The sequence below is a fragment of the Aulonocara sp. 'chitande type north' Nkhata Bay genome, linkage group LG9 (genome assembly GCF_057382095.1).
Source record: "Aulonocara sp. 'chitande type north' Nkhata Bay isolate Kocher_YH1m ecotype deep benthic linkage group LG9, A_spYH_male_GT1.1, whole genome shotgun sequence".
Taxonomy (NCBI): Eukaryota; Metazoa; Chordata; class Actinopteri; order Cichliformes; family Cichlidae; genus Aulonocara; species Aulonocara sp. 'chitande type north' Nkhata Bay.
This window is the reverse complement of record NC_141352.1, coordinates 25,723,840-25,746,461: the sequence shown is the minus strand read 5'-3', so window position 1 is coordinate 25,746,461 and position 22,622 is coordinate 25,723,840. Positions and strand designations below refer to the sequence as shown.

Here is a 22,622-nt window from a genome sequence, read left to right as displayed (position 1 = left end):
TTTGTCATTTTTTTTTTTTTTAATAAATAGGACAGGGGGAATGAATGAGAGAAAGAGGGGGAGAGAAAGAAAGAAAACCAAAGGGGAGAAGAGACGGTGAGAAGGGGGGGGAAGAGAGAGAAAAAAAAAAAAAAAGAACTCCTGGGTCACCTGTATGGAGAAAAAAAAAAAAAAACAAAAAAAACAAACAGAGGAGACAGCAAACAACAAAGAGCAACATAATAATAGAGAAAACAAAGCACCATCACAATAAACTAGCTAGCCATAGATATCAATATTTACTAAATAATAAACGATATTGTGCAGCACGCAAGATAGACAGCGCACAGTGTGCTTTGAGGCAGCAGCCAAGAAAGCTTTAGTCCGCGTCTGTGAATACCCATGTGTGCATACCTGTGTGGATCAGCATGCTTGCATTCCAAAGGTTTCTCCATGTAATGATCTGCTAGGGAGTGTGGGGGGGCCACAGCCCCGTCCTCCAGGGTGTGAAGCGGGTATGGAGGAGATCAAAACTCCAGACATCCAGAGGCCCCCAGAACACAAGAGACCATGGAAGACCAACAGAGGGGCAGCCGCGCCACTGTTCCAGTAAGAGCTGAGGAGAGTCCCAGATGAGGGCTCGCCCAGCAGCCGCGGAGCAGAAGTCAGGGGGAGTTGCAGTGACGCGCCCGTGAGCTCCGCCGGCCCCCAGCTGCGCCTGAGTGACCGAGCCCCAGGCCGAGAGGCCGGGGGCACCCCACCTCCAAAGGGGCCCGAGCGAGCCCCAGGCCCCAGGCCCCGACAAGCGGCCGCCAAGGAGTGAGCCGGTGTGTACCCGGACGCCCACCCCCAGACACAAAGAACCACCAACACACCGACACCTGAGGGAGTCCGCCACCGGCAGGGGAAGTGGTGGTGGGTGGAGATAGGCCTCCAAACCTTGGAGGGCCTGAGGTGTCCCCAGAGAGGTGGCGTCTGATACCCAACCTGACATATAGACACAGACATACAGGCACACACAGACACAAACATCCATTCCCACCCTCATGCTCTCATATGCACTCACTCCACACTCAACCAACGTGGAGACAGACATAAAGAGACGCTGTACACACAATCACACTCCCCAAGCGTACTCTACAAACAGGGTCTAGGTACCCTTGCCCCTGGAGGGGGGAATTGCACCCAGACCCAGGTGGTGTTACCCTTTTCCCTGCGGTGGGGAGAGGCAGACCACCCCGACTCCGCAGCAGCAGGGAGGCCCCACACCCCAGACCGCAGTCGGACGGCCAACTCCTCCTACTAGCCCTCCCGCTCCAGCAGGCCGCAGAGAATGGGGGTGGGAGAAGACTCCAAACCTCCCTCCACCCGCTCATTGTAGTGTTGATGCATATGTGTTCTAAGGTGCAATTAAAACCCAGGAGGGCATGGAGCTACCTGCCATGGAGCAGCAGGTAAGCGCATGGTCCCTCCTGCTAGCCCTCAATGACTAAGTGTATTTAAAATTGAGAGGTGGGCAACGACGTCAGGGGTGAGGTATACACCCTGATGGTAAATTGGACTCCGTGATTATGCCCACCCCCAAGATCCTATATGTATGTGTAATGAGAGTGTGAATAATGTGAATGTCTAAGTTGTGGGATAAAATTGAGGCAGAGGCAGCCAGAAGGGGACGGGGGGGTAGCCTCCTCTGCACCCTGGTGACATACCCCCACTCCAAGGCCCTGCATGTGTGGGTGGTTGTGGAGGAGCGGGAAGAGGGAGGCAGCTGGAGATGGGGAGGGAAGGAAGGGAGGGGCAGGTAACCCCTCCCTGGGGCCAGCTCCCCCGCTGACCCCAGTAGGCACTCCCACCCTCCGCGACCCGCCAGGGAAGGGGGGCCCAGGCCCATCAGACCGGGGCCCAGTGCAGTAGCGCCCTCCGGCTCCACAGAGCCCTGGACAGTCCACCCAACCCCACCACAGAGAAAACTGCACCCACCCCACCATCCACACATCTTCCAGACTACATAAGACGGTAAACGCCCAGGCTGAGATCTTCCTCCACCTCTCCTGTATCTCCCCCTCCCGCAGAGAGTTCCTGAAGAGAAGAAAGCTCCTGCAAGATGTGACCATCCCCCCCACCAGATGAAGAGCCCCCCAGGCGGCTCGACGCACCGGCGGCACCCTGCTCCAGGGCCGGGCCCCCATGCACCCACCCGCCCACAACCCCGGCAACACACCAACCAGGACCCAAGCCCCCGAGGCCCGGCCCGGGCCCCAGCCCAGAGACGGAGCGCCCCCAGAACCTCACGCCCATCCCGGACCCACCCAGGGGCAGTCAGGTTGCCAGGTCAGTAACCCACGTCCGTCAGCACAGACCCTCCCCTAGCCCCGCTGCACGCAGCCGCGAGGAAACAGTCACCTGAGAGCCAACAGAGCCCCCAACCGGACGTGACCGCTACCCCGGTTTGAGCCCCCCAAGGAAGATGCCTCCGGGGAACCCCCCGACGCCCTAAGCCTGTCCCTACCCCCTCACCAATCACAACAGTGAAGGCGGGACCAAACTATGACCCCCCACCCCCACTAGGTGATGGAGCTGATAAAAGGGGCCCAGAGCAATTGATCTAATGTGGTGGCAGAGGCTGTGTCAAGACTAATGTAATCTAATAGATAATTTCTATATTGGTTAGAATTAAGATTATTTTTATTTTTCCAGTTCATGAGGACTGTTTTCTTGGCTATGCATAGGGCAGTGAAGATCATATGCATAGTAAATATCAACACAATCTACACTTACTGTATGTAATGTAATTGGATCAAGACTTACTGTTGCTTTGTGGGACATGTGAGGAGTGCAGCAGGACTTAGTAACTGTCAAATAGGGTTACAAAGTTACAAAGTTGCATTATATATATATATAGTAATTATATATTAATGAAGCATACTATAAGCATACAGTGTGGTACATACCAAGCTTTTTAGGTACTGAATGTTAACAGCTTCACTAGTAACATTGATTCTAAAAGCATAAAATTGGCCTGAGAAAGCGATAAAGAAAAGGGATGGTTAGCATGTGGGTGAAGTTTCTGAGACGCCATAAAAAATACTTATTAACTGAGAAGTTCTCTTCTCAGATAGCTTGCTTCATAGAAGCAACGTTCTGTTTTCCAAAAGCCTAAATATTTTCTTTAAATTTGAATAACAATGGTGCATTCACTCATCACATATTGCAGCAGCAGCCTGGATTCTAAAAATGTCAATGCAATATTGTGATTATTTTTCTTACGTGTAGAATTACAGAAAGCTGTGCAATCACAGAAGCGAGGCATTTCCCCTGAGGATCAGACAAACATGGTTACAGCAGCAAAACCCTTGATAAACAGGGGTGAATATAAAAAGCATCTGTGTTTGTGATACTCACTGCTACAAGAGTCTGTCTTCAATTTAGGAGCCGGGTTGGAGTTGGGCTCTAAGAGGAAGCTGTAGATTAAACATGTATAAGTTACAGGGTGTACAGACACACATCCAGTGGACATAAAAAAAAGTGTGTTGCTCACCATGTTAGTGGGGAGGATTTATTTAACTGACATATATCGTCAAGAGAAGACGTGGAATTGCATCTCACAAAACCGCCACTAGAGGGCTCTGCATCCTTACACAGATTTCGACCTGATGTGGAGAAAATCCAAAGAGAGTATTGGATCTGTCAATGTCTGATTTTGCACTTATTTTGGTTATTTAATATACTTTTTTCAAGAAAGAGCTGAAAATATCACACACGTACACAATGCAAATTTTCTATGACAGGCACAGATATTATCAGAAATCCTATTTACTGATATACCTGTTAGGTTCATCTGCTTGTTAACAACAAGATCTAAACAGCCAATAGCACGGCAGAAACCCAACAAAGTAAAGCACGTAGCCATGATCAAGACAACCTGCTGGAGTTCAATCTGAGCATCAGAATGGGGAAGAAAGTTTATTTAGGCCTCTGTGATGGGGCTAGATGGCTAGTGTGAGTATTTGAGAAATGACTAATCTAATGGGATTTTCACTCACAGATCATTTCAATTTGAAAAAAAAAAAAAAGAAAACATCCATTGAGCCAGACTATTTCAAGCTGATAAGAAGGCAAGACCAATCGCAATGTCTTGGAACAGGAGATTCACATAGTTGCTGAGTGATGTTGTATGATGGCATCATGCCAATTTGGATCAAAATCTCTGAAGAATGTTTGCAGCACCTTGTTGAATCTGTGCCACAAAGAATTAAGGCCGTTCTGAGCCAAAAAGGGCTCCGACCAAGTGCTAGGTGTACCTATCAAAGTGGACACTGAGTGTAAAAATCTAAAGCAATCTCCAACTCCAAGCTGATGTTCAGCCCATTCCATTGCATTATATCAGAAACTAGTCAGTTCAGAGTTGTTATGAGGAACTCTAATCCAATCTTCTAATCCATCTCCTGTGGTTATAACAATTCTGTTAATCTTGATAAATATCGGTAAGTAAAGTTGAACAGGTATGCCTGAATAGATATGAAAACACAGAGATGAAGATAAATGTATATTTGGTGGGTGAGTGAACAGTGTGAGTCAAAAAGTCCAGTGACGATTAGTGGATTCTGAGAGGTCTGTCAGCCTACTCCTGTTTGCTGTAATATCACTGGTTAAGTTGACTGATTACAACAGGTCTAATATTTCCATGTGTACACTTAATTCAAAAATGAATGCAGGTTGCATGTTTGTAAAAAAAAACTTAGTTAGAAACTTGGAAAAAAATAGTTATATTATTGGGTGTGATTTTTAGGATGGTTCACATGATTCCATTTAATGAGTTAAATATTTGTTTTGATATGATTAATCATCTAGCTGATGATTCACAGCTAGAAGGTCCTGGACTTTAAGCCTTGAAACTGGAGCCTTTCTGTGTGGAATTTGCATGTGCAAATAGTTTAAATGGTGATTCTAAACTGGTCGTAGGTCTGAATGTGAGTGTGAATGTCTGTCACATGGCTAACATGTGACAGACATTCACACTCCACAGTGTACCACACCTCTCAACTTGTTAGGTGGGAAGCACTCCTTTACCATAATTCACTTTTCATTAGCTAGGTCTATTGCTGTATTTTCAGCCTCAAGTATTATCAAGCATAAATTTTACTTAAGTCACACAAGTATTAACAAGAGATCATCTCTTTAACGGGGAGAGAAAATTAGAGCACATATCTCAATGTGTCACCCCTTTGATTTGATACTATTTATTGATTTTCAGTAATGAACTTATACATATTAACTTAAGTCACCACCTGGATTTACCTAAGTAAATAGTGTAAGAGCATTTATTTTAAAATTTGTATTTTTTTAAACTTTTTCTTTTTTTTTTGCTTGGCCGTATATTTTTAACTGGTTGTTCTCTTTGGCATGATACAACTTTGTAAGAAGACACTGGGCAAAGCATCTAAGATGAGCTTTTTATAATCCATCTTCAGGACACTGCGGTTTTCAACACAACAAAGCCACATCAGCAACATTATCAGGAGCTTTGTGCAAGTACTGAATAAGTGCAATCCGATACCCTGGGTACTGTGGTCCTCTTTTCCTTTTAAATCCACACTTTTCCTTGACACCATTGTGTTTTCTATCAAGAAGATAGGAAGTCATATTTTGAACTATTTTACTGCAGTTGGGAACAGGGAAGGAAGCAGCACACAAGAAAGAGCAGTTGCCAAAGTAAAACGGGAAGATGGACAAAGAAGACCGGGAAACTAATTCACAGACAAAACAGAGTGAAGCAAATGCAAGGAAACAAGTGCTCACCCACTCTCTCCATCTCTCCTATGATTCTCGCTTGCATTGGTGCTCCAGCTTGCTGCAGTGCAGCGTCTCCAGCTTGTTGAAGTTCACACACTGAGACAGCATGGTTGAGCAGCAGCACCACATTGCAGGCAGTTTGGCTGGAAACAAAAGAGTTTCATGTGAGCGCGCACGATCTGCTGCACATGTAACAGCTGTACAAAGCAGCTCCTCATATCCTTTTTACCTTACATTCCTTTTTGCACTACAGGACACTTCAACTACCTGCAAAGAGAAAAAGGAGAGTTAAAGCCATGAGCCAGGCTTACAGGAGAAATTTGATTCTGTAAAGTATATAAGGTGTTGTCGTTTTCTGTACTGACCTGAAGTTGTCTGTCACCCTGACAGAAATTCAAAGAGCCTGTTTTTCTTTTTGCTGCATCAACACTGTCATTGTGACAACCCAATGCTTTTGACACCTGAGTGATAGATGGAGAGAGGGAAGCAGACAGATAGAGATGTTTGAGGGAGGTGATGGGAGTTTGACGTATAAAGTTTAAGGAAAGTAGCACGTTTTGTTAGTTTCTGCAGTCTTAGACGTCAGGATGAGAGCTATAAAGACCACTCAGGTTTAACTGTAAAAGCACTTTGTTCTTTTATATACATATTATGAAACCATAATGTATTTCAGTCAAATTATAGTTTTTAAATATAGGAATTTAAGCCATTAGAACAATTTGACACAAAGTTTCCATGATGTATAACGAAATATCCCATGGAAACTGTTTTTTGTTTTTTGATTGATCAGATTACAAGTGCCACAGTTATGTATAGTGGCTTCAGTAGGATACAATTTGGATATTGACTCATATGTTTACTGACGCATTCTAGATATATTAAGCACATGGTCAAACTAAGGATACTGAATCATTTATAGTAGCTTTGTGTATTGGGACTCCTCTGGCTTGAAAGGACTATTTGTCAGCTCAGCCGTGGTAAACAGTGTGTTACTTCCTGGACAAAAACGTATGGGAAAAGAAAGACACAGCTCACTGCTATTCCCGGGATGTTGTTTTGTTCCAAGTGGGACACAACTCATACTCTCCTGGGCAACAAAACTTCAGAGCTGAGACTTTTATCTCTGAGCTGTCAGTGCATCAACACAGCACTATTAGACAGCCTTGCATGAGAATTCACTGAACAACCTTTGCTTACATGCTATTTCCTTGCAATGGACCTTAAAAATATGACTAGATTTGTGTCAAAATGATCAAGCATTAAAAGTGAACCAAAGACTTAATATAGCAGGATTGATTTATGATCCATGTTGAGAATTGTAATGGTTATGTACAAATTTATTCTTCAGTAATATATATTAATAACCATAACAATAATTTAAAAAGAAAGAAATGGTCAAAGGAAGCTGGGACTATGATACCGTATAGTATAATCTCAAGACAAAGCTGGAAGTGGACAGGAAGGGTTAAAGAATCATAACTGGACATTTTATATATTTAAATCAGGTAAGGTTGTTGCTTTTATGGGTAGAAACATAGTGGACAATATCTTGATCACATAACTTTGTTGTTTGGTAATGAGTTTCTTTCTGCAACACAAAGCTGAAGGAGAGGAGAAAAATGGTACAAAGCAAAAAGGGTTATTGGGAGGAAATGACTAGTCGAAATAACTGTGAATATATCTACAGTGTCTAATAATTTGCATATCTATTACTGCTGTTTCCATTACATTTTATTTGTTTTATCATTAGCTTTACTATGCAAAGACAGCTACCAGAGACAGCTAATAATCATGGTCTTTATGTAGAAAGGTCTATCTGACATAGGCTGAGAACTGCATATCAAGTGTCAGTAAGAATATTATGTAGGAAGTGTTCATTTAAGTTAGGAATGATGGGAAAGGAGAAGAGAAGACACTGAAGAAAGCAAAAAAAAGATTAAAGAACCACATTTATAACACAGAGGCAGCAGAATTTGTAAAAGGTCAAAGTAGTAATAAAGCAACAAATATTTGGCGTAAAAAAAATCTAAATTATTTTCAGGTGATTCACAGGGTTGGAATGCGCTGCTCCCACAAACTTACATTGTGCTTACAAGACTTGTTTGTAAAGCATGTGTCAATGACCGGGTGGTAACTGAAAGAAATATGAGAAACGTAACGAGATGGACAAGGGAAATTTGTCATTCTCACCAAATTTTGGACCTCTTCTTCAGTCTTGTTGCCCTCTACACTTATGGGCATCCAATAGTAAGCACCTGCAGAAAGCAATACATCTGTGAGGCCATGCAAATGCAAAAAGGAAATCGGAAAGGACAAGAAGTGAATATTTGCTTACTGTTATTGGAACAGAGTTGACGGACATCACAATGAACTAATCTGGTGGATCCTGAAAGAAAATGTCAACTTTACAAATTGTTTCTTCTCATTACTAACACAAACTGTAAACAGAATCTCCAGTTAAATAAAATGTCGAGTGACTGCATGTTAGCAAAGGCTAACCTGATGTGAATAATCCTCCAGGTGTGCTTTGGCTGGCTGCCGGAGTTGTGACTGAAGGTATGTGGGTGCTTGTTGAGATCTGAATAGCTGAACTGGTGTTCATGGGCAGGATTGAGTTCAGAGGCGAAGCTGTAGTGTCTGTGCGGAGAATGTGATTAGTAGTGACAGGCAAAACTGGTGCTGGGGCTGAAAGACTATTTGTTGAGAATTTGATGGAGGAAACTGAAATACAACAAATATTCAGGTGCCAACTTTTAATTTTTGTCCAGTAGAATACCCTCCATTCCATTATTTGGTCCCATTATCTAGTTGTTTGTGGCGGTTTAGCTTTTTGGGTGTTTTTAGACAGTATCTGTCATTTGTTTTAGGTTTTCTTGATAGCTTTGATACAGTTTTCATATCAGGAATGCATTTTCCCACCCACATTTGCACATGTTGATGCATTTGCTATCTAAATGTTACACCTCTGTAAACAGAACTACAGATCTCTGACTTACCTGGATACTCTCCATCATTGCATTAGCATTTGCAATGAAATCAAAGCAAACTTCTTTCTTTCTAATATGTAAGAAAGAGTAAGGCCGGTCACACGCTGTCAGTAGTAGTAGTGAAATTATGCGTCAACTGAGAGCAAATCTAAACACATGTTCTCAGTCTTGCATCAAGACAAGTGCATGTCATGGAACTGCTAATTACACACAAGCACATACTGTAATTATATGTGTGACTTCACTGTAGCAAAGAGTAGTTGGTGCTGCGTTCTATGTTTTATATATTTTACTGGAGTGGTTTGTGAAGAAGGATAGCAGCAAAAGTGAAAGGAAAGGTTTACAAGACAGTAGTGAGACCTCCTATGTTGTAGGGTTTGGAGACAGTGGTATAGCCGGAAAAACAGGAGACAGAGCTGGAGGTGGAGGCTGATGATTGGTTATGGCGACCCCTAAATAGAACAGCCGAATATAGAATAAGAAGATGAAGATAGTTTCGTGTGTCTGATATGACTTTTTTCAGTTTTAGCAGTCATACTGAGTAAACTGTGGAGTAAATCCTTCACATTTCTTTTTTGTCTCTGAATTCCAACATTTTTGTAGTTCTGGTATTCTTACCAAAGACAGCAAGGTTTTGGTAAAAGTTTAAAAGCTTTAGGTGTCTTAAAGACTTCACATGTTTTGATATATGCAAAAAAGTTTCAAGAATTGTTTTGGTGTCTTTTGCACATATGGGTCTGTGTTGGGAGAACTGTTTCCAGAAGTACATTAAGAGTTGAGAGAATGATGTTATTAGTGTGAGAACGGCATGAAAGTGATGACTCCAAAGAAGAACCTGCTTTTGATTTTCCCTCCCCTCTAAAGAACTATCACATGATGGTAAACTACCACATGCACTAATCTCTTGATTAGAGCAGGCGAGGAATTACAAGTCCCTCATCATCAGTGGCATATCAGTGGAGAGAGTGGACAGTTTCTGATACCTGAGTGTCTACATCACTCAGCACCTGTCATGGTCCTGCCACACGTTAAGAAAGACTGCCAGCTTCTCTTCTTCTTCAGAGGACTCAGGGACTTCCATCTGCCACTGAGGGTGCTCAAGAACTTTTACTCTTGCACCATCGAGGGCGTCCTGACGGGAAACATCTGCACCTGCTTTGGGAACAGCACCAAGCAGGAGATACGAGAGCTGCGAAGAGTGGTGCGCTCAGCCAAATGCATCATTCGATCAGAGCTTCCTGACCTGCTGTCCATCTACACCAAGCGGTGCAAGACCAAAGCCAGGAAGATTATGATGGAGCTCTCCCATCGCTTCTGCTCCCTTAAGGCCAAAAAAGAGAGAATGAGGAGGAGCTTCTTCCCCCAGGCTATTCTGGGACCTGAACCAGGCCTAGGACTAGACTCTCTCACACATATCACATCACCACACGCACTCTGGTTTTTCTTCTTGCACACTTCCTATAATTTATAACTTATAATTTCTTTTGACTAATAATCTCTTACGTAAACTGTTTTTTTCTCACATGTTTACTGTAAATTTCTAAGTTAAAGCTGTAAATTTTGTAGTAACCTGTAAATTTGTATATCTTACTGTAAACCTACTGTCATTTAATGGTCGGGCACTGCACAGCTACAAGCATTCCACCTCGTCATACTGTGTATGGTTGTGTGTGTGACAAATTGAATTTGATGACCCATCTGACTTCATTCCACCAATAATGCTTTTCTAGAATTTCAAAGACAGATTGGTGCTGCAGCAGCTATCGTTCAGCCTTCTCTGAAGGGTAGCTGGCCTCTTCCTTAGAGATAGAGATAGGGTGAGGAGTTCAGCCATCCATGAGGGGCTCAGAATATAGCTGCATTCTCCACATTGAAAGTACCCAGTTGTGGTGGTTCAGGCCTCTGACAATGATGCTGCATGGGTGAGGTGTTCTGAGCTTGTTCCACCGGGAGGACACCCCGGGGCAGACCCGGTGGAACATGCTGGGGGAGGTGGCTGGGGAGAGGGAGGTCTGGGTGCCTGATGTGATCACTCTCAGATTCTGCTCTGACATCCAGATAGTGAGGAATCTAGTGTAATAAATCTGGTGCACTCAGCCTTTTATTAACTGATGTGGCTAGTGCAGGGTCGGCACCAGAGAATATAAATTGGATGGCCAACCAAGTTTGACAGTTGGTTCTTGAGCCAAATTCAAATCACACGATGACAAATCAGATGACAGAGATGAGAGACATTAACTCTAGGTGCAGAAGACTGCCAATGACCTCACTACACATTTGGCCAGTTGACTGTGAGCTCACAACATCCTTAACATATTTCCATTTGTTTTCCAAGGGGTCATGCTTTAAAAGTAGCTGCACAAGCTATGAACTCTTTTTTAGTTTCAAAGAGACATGAGGGGTGCTTCCCATAGTCTGATCTGCATAGGCCCATCCACTCAGTGAGTGGCCTCCTCTCTGATGCCGGTTACAATGATTGCTGCAGAAGCACTACACTACTGGACTGCAAAAACTTAGCAGTTATATGGCTGATTATGTGGGTTTTTCCCAAATTGTATGACTTAATGTAACTTGTAGTTAAAGTATATTAGTAGAATTCAGCTGAGGGAGCACAGTAACTTGATTGGATAGCCCTGGACCTCCAAGGCCCGCCCACAGTGTCAAGTAGTAGTAGCAGTAGTAATAATGCTACAATGTGATGTGGGGCATTTTTTCTTGACAAACATTTGGCCCCTACCAACTGAATGTTGTTCAAATGCCACAGCCTACTTGAGTATAATGACTGACCAGGTCTATCTCTTTGTATTCATCCTATTAGGACCACAGCTCAAATGATCTCAAACTGTTTTGTTTTTTTTAAACATGACAGTGAGTTCACTGTACTCAAATGGCTTCTGTGGTTACTATTTCTCAAACCAGTAGAGTGCCTTGATTTGCTGATTGATTCTTATCATAGATGTGCCGCCAACAAATACACAGCAATTGTTATGCTATCATGTCAATATGGACTAAAATCTCTGAGGAATGTTTTCAGCACCTTGCTGAAAGTATGACACAAAGAGTTCAGGCAGTTCTGAAGGCAAATACACTAGCAAGGTGAACCTAATAATGTGGCTGGTGGGTGTATGTAGTAGTATAATAATTTGACCATATCTAACAGCAAATGATTAGCCCAGAAATCAAATTTCAGCCATCTTCTATGATTTCATGTTATTATGACAAACCTGTAATTTATACAAAAGACAGAAATCTTAACTCAAAATCCCACAAAATATCCTTTGATTTCTGTTGTTTTTTCTGATTTGCCTCCAATGTAACAAGACAAACTCACAAATCATTATTACTAGCTAAAATAATGGACCAAAATGAAATATCTTTATACAGATAGTGAAAAAAATATGCAAAGTAGTCATCAACAAGAAGTTTCTGTGGGTTGTTATTAGAGCATATTTTAGTACGTGTCTCAGGGTGATGCTTACCAGATGAAGGCAGCAGGGACCGGCCAGCTCCCAGTGTAGTTGCTGTAAATGTGAAGGAATTCTTTACATTTTTCTCTTTTGCATTGTAAAAGCAAGGTAGATTTCCTCTAGTCTCTTTCTTTGTTGTTTCTGCGCTATTGTGATACAGTTTTTGTTAAGGTACTCCTATCTCTTACACTGCAATAGCATTTCTGAAAAGCATATTTACACAAAAATAGGCCATCTGGTTATGTAAAAATAAAATAAAATAATATTTTTTTATGTTTTTAGGTGAGAATCCACATTTACACAGTCTTAAATGAACAATAGAAATATCCTCTAATGGACAAACACATATTTAGTCTTTTATATTCATACATTTAGAGAAATAAACACAGCATGCATACTGGTGTCTAAGTCACACTAGTCACATGGATACACACCATTAGTAATGCTTCTGTAAGCACGAGCCCCACGTTTCAACCGTTTGTGGTCTACAAGACATAAAAACATGCAACACTCAACATTCAACATGCTTGGAGAACATGCACTGCAGTGGTATGGAAACAAGTGACAGGCATAAAGATAACAAAGACAAGTTTTGCATGCAATGTTATTGTTTTAAGCAAATGATATTGGAGAGCCATTCCTGTAGTTTTTGTTTTTGTTGAAAGTTAATTGTCTAAATGTTTGCTCTGCTTTTTTATGATTAAAAATTACTTTGAAAATGTAAAACAATGGAAAAGAAACCTTCCAATTTTCAATAATCACTTTTAGTTTTTGTATTTTTCTCAACTCTTTAAGGAAGACTTGAAAATTAATTTCTGGTGTAAAATCTCTCGTGTGACACCATTTTTCTAAATGAAAAAACTGAAAGCAAAGCTGTAACAACTTCTCTAATGAGGCAGGATCAGATAAATGCTTAATAACATGCTGTTTGGCTAACATTAAGGTCGTTTCTGTGACAGAAAAGACAGCCCTGCATTTTATTATGAACGCAGCCACTGTTAGTTTGGCAGTCCATTCATGATTAATATTAATACATCTACTCTAGAACAGTTGCGATCCGTGACAGGTTATTCTTTCATATCTGGCTCACCACACATAAGGCTGGGGTCTATTTGCCTTGCACTGGGACTGGTCACTCCCCAGTATTTGGCATTCCAGCCAATCACAGTGCCGTCCTCGCAGGGCCCATGAGCACCCAAGTCTGCCCACATGCGGAACAAGTACAGCTCCACATTTCCGAGATTAGGTCCTGGGGGTGGATCTCTGGGACGACAGCCCATCCATAGAGAGCCGTAGGAGGGGATGGCCTGAGCGATGACAGTCCTCTCTGCTATAATGTCCCCATCAACCTGGAACAATTAAAAAAGTTAGATGTTTCTATGTCTGTCTTTATTGTTTTTCCTCTTCTAGTTTTTGCTCACATTTGAAGGCAGGCAAACTAAAAAAAAAAAAAAAAGACTAGATCAAATTTAGTCACATAACCATAACTAGACCGATTTTATCGATCTTTTTTCATTTATCCGATTCTGGGCGAGAGGCAGAGTACACCCTGTAGAGGTTGCCAAAGTGTTGCCAGGCTAACAGAGAGACAGACAACCATTCATGCTCACATTCATGCCTATGGTCAATTTACTATCCTCATTAACCTAACCACATGCATATTCTGATGGACTACAAGTCTATCCATTCAAGAGACCTAAAGATCCTAAAGATGAAACTGAAGCACACTGAGGACTTCCACACTAGTGGCCAGCAAGCCACACAGTAGGTAAAATGTAAGGCAAAGCAGCACTGAGTTGCACTTTAAACTTAGACCAAGTAGATTGTCCACTAATATACATGGCTGGCTTGCCAAGTCAAGTCTTTATTTGGAAAAGAAATGCTATCAGAACTAGAAATGATGGCCAAAATGTAAATTTATAAGATCAAGTTGTAATAAAGTAATGTTATCCTTTAAATTGCTCTGACAAAGTTTAAAAAGAATTTTATATTTCACAGGCTTAACCTGCTATTTATGGTTTTATAAAACTATCACAGTGTATCTACAAAACAAAAGTACTGAGACAGCAAGGGATTGCAGTCATTAGCATTACCTGGCCTGCCTAAAATAACCAAGCTAATACATATTTCCCTTAGCAGTTCTTTGGAAACTATTTTCATACAACTGTGAGGGCTAAACATAGACTCAGCAACTCAACTTCTTGCAAAACTGTAACTGTGTTTGTCTAAACAGTACCTGCCATTTTTGTTTTGTATTTTATTTCAAATTCCACTCATTATGTGCAGTGTCTTTGCAAGTTTCAGTTATGTAACAGTTTTTCTCTTTTTTTACAAACACTGTTTGTTTTGGGTTTGTGCTAACATGGGAAAATTGTTGTTTTGACTTTTGTGCTGCTTCTTATTGTAACTACTAAATAAATTACACACATATACATACAAATACATCAATTTGTAATAATATTGGGTGTTTTTACAATCTTGCATTGTTACTTTTTATGCAAGTAAAATATCTGAATGCTTTGTCAAACACTTTTCAGTGTTACCTTCAGACTAAAAGTGTTGCCCTTTATATCCCTCCTTAGACACACTCTGTGCCAATGCGTTGGGGACAGCTGGAGAGGAAATCGGTGTCGCACTCCTAGTAGCCATCCATATAGTGCTCTTTCATCTCCCTCCAGGCCTAACTCGGGCCTAGGTGCGAAGGCTGAGCGGTAAGAGAAGGCCACCCAAGCACCAGGGAGGACCACACGAATGTCCACACATATGGTCATCTCATAAAGGAGGGGCACAGCTGTCCTGTCCTGCAGGGTCCAGTGGTCTTTGCAACCATTTAATACTGCTTTAGTGTCTCCCAGGAAATTGCCAAGTGCTGCAAATGGGTAAAAGAAATCCAGACAAAAAGTTTTAATTGCACTTCGACACAGTGGAGACAGATAAAATCTCAGTGGTGGCTTAGAGCCAAATAAAATAGCACACTTAATTTGAAGTTAAGTCAGCAATATGTTGTCAAAGGAGCTTGCAAAGAAAAGCGTCTGGACTTCTTTAAGTTACTTGAAGACGTTTCACCTCTCATCCGAGAAGCTTCTTCAGTTCTAAGGTCAAATGGTGGAGAGTCCCAGATATAAACCTAGTGGGAGTAACCCCCCACAGAGGGACAAAAGGACCCCCTGTGGGGGGTTGTCCCTCTGTGGGACAACTTTTCTTTGCTTTTCTTTGCAAGCTCCTTTGACTACGATGACCTGGATGACTGAGAACCTTCACAGACATATCAGCAATATGTTATGGTGTAAAATATTCCATTAAATAAAACTCAGTATTTCCTTCTTTTTTTTTGTCTTTATGTGAGTAAGTCATTACCTGTAGGAGCAGCTCCCAGCAACACAAGCAAGATGGTGAGAAGAAAATAAGGTTTCCATCTCCACCTCCCCTCTAAGCAAAGGTCAAACATCCTCCTGGAAATATGAGGCAACACACTCCGCAGTCAGCTATTCATCTGTTTCTCTCTTTTCATTTTGTTTTGCAAATTTCTACATGTCAATCATGTTATTCAAAGTAAATTTTCAAACTTTTTTTAAACAAGAACAACTTGCGTGCCAGCTTCCTCTTACTGTACTTATGTAATACACCTCGTCTGTGTCTCTCTAAATGTAGATTCGTGTCAGTTTTTGTTTCAGTTGTGGGATTGCATTCAACTTCTCCTTTCCTCTCCTCGTAAACTGACACGATCTTGTATTATATGTGCCTTTGTGTGCACTGAAAGGTTGACAATGGGGCAAGGGTGGACACATAGAGATTGGGTTACACCTTACTACATTCATGCCTTTAAAAGAACCCAGTAGGTTATATTTGTGTGAGTCATTTTGTGGCTAAATTTCAGTTCATGCTTGTAAAATTTAGAAAGAGCACGATATTATATATATATATATATATATATATATATATATATATATATATATATATAGAGAGAGAGAGAGAGAGAGAGAGAGAGAGAGAGAGAGACAGAAAACAATAACTAAAAGAATGTTAAATCAATTTTTACTATCACCCCTAAACTTCATTGACTCAACATTGGATTCTGACATTAATTCTTGGTCATTTTTACACCTCGGTTAATATTAAAACAATACTGAGATGATGATCAACTAAAGATCAAAAGGACATGAAGTGGAATTTCAAATGATGTTAAAAAAATGACTTAAAATACTTTAGCATAATATAATTTATTTATCTAATGTTATGGTAAATAATGTAATGATGTTGATTAAAACATTTTGACTGTTGCATTAAACACTGGGTTTTAACATATAAATGACAACAGACAACTTGACATCATTTAAAAAAAAGATTTAATTTATTGAATCACATTAGTTTAAAATACTTTTCGGTGAATTCACTCGTGCAGTGAATGATGTCCTGCCCCAGTCTGGACTGTAATTGTGAACTGCCTGTAGATAAAGGAGAACTTTCAGACTGTCACTTCCTCCATTTGTTGAGTCGCCCAATCTACACCAGAAAACAAAACCAAAAACTGAATAAAGCAAATGAAAAAAATAAGGAATGAGCATACTTTCTTCAGATTTGATGTTTTCTACTCAAGATGTCGCTATCTTTCTCTAATTCATCTTAGCTAACATAATTTGATCATCTAAGTAATCAGTTACATTAGCAAGCTAATTTCAACTGATGACCTTTTTGACAGTCAAACATCTAGAATATGTATCACTGTGAGTGTTCAGCAATATTTTTATATAAATATAACTGATTAAGAACAGATTTGGTAAAATTGAAATATTAGAAAATAAGTGAATGCTTACCTGATGTATTCTCTGTGGTTCAGTGATATCGAACCATAAATCCATGATTTTTAAAAATCATATCCCGGTCTACTATAAATCAGTGACTACTGAACAAATGGGGTGGACCACTGTAAAAGAGGGGTGCGATGGAATTGTCCAAGTAATAATAGCTTTAATTTCCCACTCAACTATAAATCAGTGGCCTTTCAATATAATTTCCTAGTGAACTATAAATCCACCTTTATTAAGTGGGTTAGTATTTTTGCATTGATTCAACATTTATTTAGCATTGAGATTTCAATCTTGACCATAATGATGATTCAGATGAAGAATCAAAATTAATTCAATCTAATCTTGCTATCAGGGATGTAGTACACAAAAAACGGACAAACTGCAAAATGATCTAATATTAGTGATGTGTGTCTCCTCACATAAAAAATAGGCATATTCTTTGTATTCATAATAAAGAAAAAAAGAATCATTTTTGAATCTTTAATAAAATGCAAAATAGAAGTATTTTCCTCCAAACATAATATAAAATCAAATCATTCTGAGGTACATGCAGTGTAGACTAGACAAGAGAACATTTAAGTGAAGAATAACTGATAGAAAATGACTGAGCAAATTTGCAAAACAAACTATCATCTCACATAATTCTGCTTTTTCAAGTCACGCAGGTTTTATTCTCAAATCTTTCCAACGCCTGTAGTTTTTAAATGTGCCATCTGCCTCATCAGCACTTAATGCTCAATGATAATTGCTCAGTATGCTCAAAAAGTACAAATCTTTACCTGTACATGAAAAGCTTTATGTAGTAATCGAGAATTTAAGTAATACAACTGCATCCCAGCCTTTCAGAGATACAAAAGAAGGGTTTACATTCATTACCGGCCATTATTAATTCATTAATTCATTTATTATATACATTTTTTATTTTTGTATTTTTTTGTTTCACACATGGTACAGCAGGAATTCATTTCCTATACACAACCTCCCTTTCAATTAAAGTAACACTGTTTCCGAGCATGAAACAGAGTTACTTTAATTGAAAATGTTAATTACTTGACAATTACTTGATCTACTTGACAGTAGATTTATTTGAGTGGAATAACAAATAACATTGGAAAACCTGCCCCATCATTTATCCAAAGTCAGGTAGCGATGTCGTTGTTACCCATTATTTATCTGAAAATATACACTGTCATCATTTCTTTTAGGCTGTTTCATCCAGTCACCTAACTATTACTACAAATTACTGCCTAATGATTGCTAAAGCAAAGGGAGACATATTTTCTTTGTTGGTGACGAGACACTTTTCTTTTCCTTCTTTAGACAATAGTAAATATTGTTAGTGATTTTGCACTTTCTTTTAGTGTAGCCACTCTTTTTATTATTGCAACCGTCATAACAAATGTTCTTTTATATTAACAGTTATTATCTTCCTTAAAACTAACCCAAACTTTTGTGCTTGATGTGCATTTTGAAAACCCATTGACGTTATGGGCATGTTAGATAAAAAACAACTAAATGGATCTTGTTGTTGTTTTAAATTGTTGATATATATTAGACAAAAGCAACTATGAGTGAGTTATTCCTTTAAAATTTCATACTCGGCCTCAGTGACTAAAGACAAGCAGCTACATGTTTCCAGTAAAACTTCTGTAATCAATTCACAAAAGTCATTACGCTTTACTGTGTTTCATTATAACACAGAATCTGATAAAATAAAAGTTAATCTACAGGGTTTGCTGCATGAAATATGCAGAATGTCAACTGGAGTGTCTGAATAAATTATACATGTAGATGGAGCACAAATAAAATCATCATCACTTTTTTTGTTCTGAAGAATGGCAACAGCACTATTCCTTGCTTAACCCCTGCTTTTTCCCACATTCTGGCTTTCCTTGAAATCGAAACATGACACATTCTTCTCGTCTTTCATTTAAGAATTTACAGCGCTGTTTTTCATATTGTGTGCATCCTTCACAAGCGTTACACAGGGTATTTTACATTATATTTTAGATTCATTAAATACGTTTTTTGAACTTTAAATGGCTTACCTGATGCTTCTCAAAAGCATCTGTAGAGTCTTTTTATGCTTGTGCGCAATTATATATGTATCCTAGGGTCCTATGGAGACTTGTCCTCTTCATTCTGCTCTGCGCATGTCTCTTCCTTATCCCCATAGTCTCATTCATCCATCTTTCATAAGTCCAAAAATTGCCACAGTTACCGTCTATTTCACAACTTGTTGTTTCTCTTTCCTTTCTGTCCTCAGTTTCTCTTTGCTGTTCCAGTAGCAACCTGTTTCTTACACAGGAGCATCATCTCTGGCATCAGATGGCATAGTTTGCAGGTGTGTTTGTGTTTCAGTATGTGCGTGTGCTAAGGTGCATTCAGGAAATCAGAAATTCTGAAATGCAAGGTTTGCCTCTGGGACGTAATAGACACAATTTTGACACACCCCCACAGAGGAGGGGGAGGGAAGTTCTATCTTTCTGTCTATTTCTTTGTCTCTGCGTGACTCTTGGGTAACAGCTGGGAATACAGGATATGGGGTCAGACAGTTCCTGCAAAGAGTATTATCCTTTATCTGGTATGTGTGTGTTTCTGTGTTTGTGTGCATGCATACATGTTTCTATTTGCCAATGCAAGTGTGTGAGGTGAGCAAAAAATTGAAACAGTCAAAAATTGTATGCTGGGCAGGTTGGCAAACCGGTCAAACATCTCTCTCTCTCTCTCTCTCTCACACACACACACACACACACACACACACACACACACACAATGATGGCAGGGCTTTGAATTTGAGCACTGGCATCTGGCGTCAGCCGTAAAATGAATCCAAACAAGACAAGAGCAGCCTCGGGGCGACACCGTTCTTCAAATCTCAGTGTGTTCTTTCCTGGTCTGCAGTGTGAGGAGGAACCTGCTGTAACACAGCTACCCGTTGACCACAGGAGGGCAATGAAGATATCCACAACTTTATTTTCCACAGTGGATCAAGTGTCAGCTTTTGTTCATTTTTACTGACCGGTAACAAAACAGTATCGGATCAGTGAAGCAGAGCATAACTGCAAAGTGCTGCTGCTCGTCTTCAGTGACGCGGCATTTTTAGGCGAGCTACTTGCAAACGTGAGTGTGAGCACAGACTTCAGGCTTGAGTAAATCTGAATTCCACCAGCAAGCTCTTCTGTTTTCATCTTCTGCTACACTTAATCAATTCCATTTCTTTACCTCTTCAAAGACAACACATGCTCATACCTGGAAGATCACCTGAGCTGCTCAATAATGAGCACGCTTCTGGGCAATGTTTTAGCAAATTTTCAAACTCCAACTCCGCTGCTTTTCTAGGTAGTTGCTGTAATTTGTATTCAGCCAAGGTAATCAATGTTATATCATGGTAAAAATGTACCTTTTATTGTTGGATGCAAACAACCATAAAATAAAACTGTTTGAGAATGAATTTGATGATTAAAAAGAAGGATGCAAGCCAGCAGAAGATAATTCATCATAAAAACTATTTGGGATTTTTGCCTTAACAATTTCATTGTAAATATACTGAACAAACTATTAGAAGCTCCTGACTGCAATAGAGGCATGGATGCACAGAGAAGTCACAAGATGACTTTAATACTGAAGAAAACAAGAACGTTTAATTATTCTCTAGTAATATCAGTGTCTAAGCTGATTTTTTTGTCTTTATTCCGTGTTAATGAAAGTATTTGGAAGTGTAAGTCATATGGAAAGATGCAAATATGTGTTTTGTGTCTGTGTCATGGAATTTGACTGGTCTTGTATACAAGCTTGCGCACCAGTCGAACATAAACTTTGCATCATGTTTCTCTCCCACGCTCCGGAGAAACTTTGCATGTTGTTCTGCTGAATGTTAGCAGCCCGTTCCTGTAAATTTGCAATCTTAGTGCAAAATTCAATTGTAGTGTCAGCACCATCTGATCTGAATTTGATGTGACATTACACGTTTCACCTTCCACCCACAACATAGCAACTCCACCTTTATGCAAGTGATGAATATCATTGATCATGTGAGGCATCAGAGAGTTCAGTCAACGTCCAAAAACAACATATTTATGCTAAAAATGTTCATAATACTAAGTCAAATGTCATCTCCTGCCTTGAGGTTAAATTACCTACATCATTCTCTATGTTGGAGGATATATAATGATAATATCATATTCCCGTGTTTGTCTCCAGTAGCAGGCTACAGTCAGCAGTGAGACACACCCATGCTTTGGTCATGAAGCAGAAATATCAAATTGACTTAATTAACTTATATTCTTGAATTGAATTGAGTCCTTATCCTTGCTTCTAGGTTAGTACTTTTTGATTTTACAGGTATTGTTGCAGAGTCAAACTATGCTGATAGCTCCAGCTGGCAAGCTTTTTGTGTGAGAGTCAATAAACGTATGCAAGTTCAGTAAATATGATAGATGCAAACTTCATTTAATCCACATGTTTGACTCTGATCTTTGGCTGTAAAGTTTTGTAATTCTGTCTTGCAAAGTTGCAGCCCTATCATTTTAACTAATCTGCCAACTTTGTGATGGAAGCCCCTACAGTTTGTGTCTCCAGGCCCATTTTGCACACTCACACATACCCTCACAAGGTGAAGACAATACCAGCCAGTCTACTGCAACAGGCACTGAAGGCACGGAAGATGTTTTATGGCTGATAGCTCGACAACAAAGCTTTGCCCGGAGGCTGGAAGATAAAATTAGAGCAGGGTATACGGTGTCTGAACTGTTCGAGTCTTAGTGAAAGAGTGTGGTGGAAAATCAAATAAACAATGTTAGAAACCTAGTTAACTACAGGACTAATGAATGCTGAAGTTTAATCCTCAGCTCCGCTGTTTTAACAGTGAATTTAACAGCATCACAGGACGGCTCTGTCCAGCATTTTGGTGTGACTGAAAAACCTGAAGTCTTTTAACTGATGTCTCAATAATTTTATATTATAAAACATTTACAGACACCTTGCACTGCTGATTTACTCTACATAGGTGCTACCTGCAGCCCATTATTTTATACCTAACACAAAACTCCACAGCTCCTACACTGGCCTACTTTACTTGTGAAACTAAGCAGCAACAGCAGCAGTAAACTGCATTTGGACTGACAGCACAAGTGAGCGTAGGAGGTGTTGGCGACCTAATAGAGCCCAGTGTGTTTCTACCCTGAGGGCTCAGTCTTAAAGTTAAATCAACATGCTGTGAGTTTTGTTTTATTTCAGCAGCTTTTAAACACTATACAGTTTATTATTTTTTATTTCAGTATTAGGGCGGCATCAAAGACACACCGTTTTCTAAGAAAAAGCAGTTCACATTTTTCTGGTATTTCAACCGAGCAAGCAGCACATCAGCACGCTTTCAGCATTGATTATTTTTAGAAGGAACACCATCCAGCTCTGTGTGTAAGTGGGACGTTTTACAAAAGATGACGCAGGCATCACAGCTAATGATCCCTCCAGCTTGCGCTCTTGCGAAGGCCAATTGGCAGTGTTCACAGGTGGGAAGCTGGGTTTCGTTGTCTTACTGATGGCTGTGGCACCTGCACAGAGCCTTAACAATACTTTCATTCAAG

General features: G+C 40.3%; 1 protein-coding gene across 1 annotated transcript in view; it reads right to left on the bottom strand.

The window, feature by feature from the left end:
• adgrg2a (adhesion G protein-coupled receptor G2a) overlaps positions 1-17,917 on the bottom strand; it is a 33,540-nt gene extending 15,623 nt beyond the window's left edge. Inside the window, exons 1-15 of the mRNA XM_086305033.1 lie at positions 17,911-17,917; positions 14,770-15,095; positions 13,317-13,575; positions 10,640-10,806; positions 10,003-10,080; positions 9,767-9,891; positions 8,272-8,409; positions 8,108-8,148; positions 7,963-8,027; positions 6,138-6,233; positions 6,002-6,039; positions 5,779-5,915; positions 3,549-3,629; positions 2,931-2,998; positions 2,788-2,831 (exon numbers count right to left, since the gene is read on the bottom strand). Of these exons, the coding sequence (XP_086161159.1) occupies positions 2,788-2,831; positions 2,931-2,998; positions 3,549-3,629; positions 5,779-5,915; positions 6,002-6,039; positions 6,138-6,233; positions 7,963-8,027; positions 8,108-8,148; positions 8,272-8,409; positions 9,767-9,891; positions 10,003-10,080; positions 10,640-10,806; positions 13,317-13,575; positions 14,770-15,095; positions 17,911-17,917 (1,670 nt within the window). The remainder of the gene's footprint in view (positions 1-2,787; positions 2,832-2,930; positions 2,999-3,548; positions 3,630-5,778; positions 5,916-6,001; positions 6,040-6,137; positions 6,234-7,962; positions 8,028-8,107; positions 8,149-8,271; positions 8,410-9,766; positions 9,892-10,002; positions 10,081-10,639; positions 10,807-13,316; positions 13,576-14,769; positions 15,096-17,910) is intronic.
• Between the last annotated feature and the right edge of the window lie 4,705 nt (positions 17,918-22,622).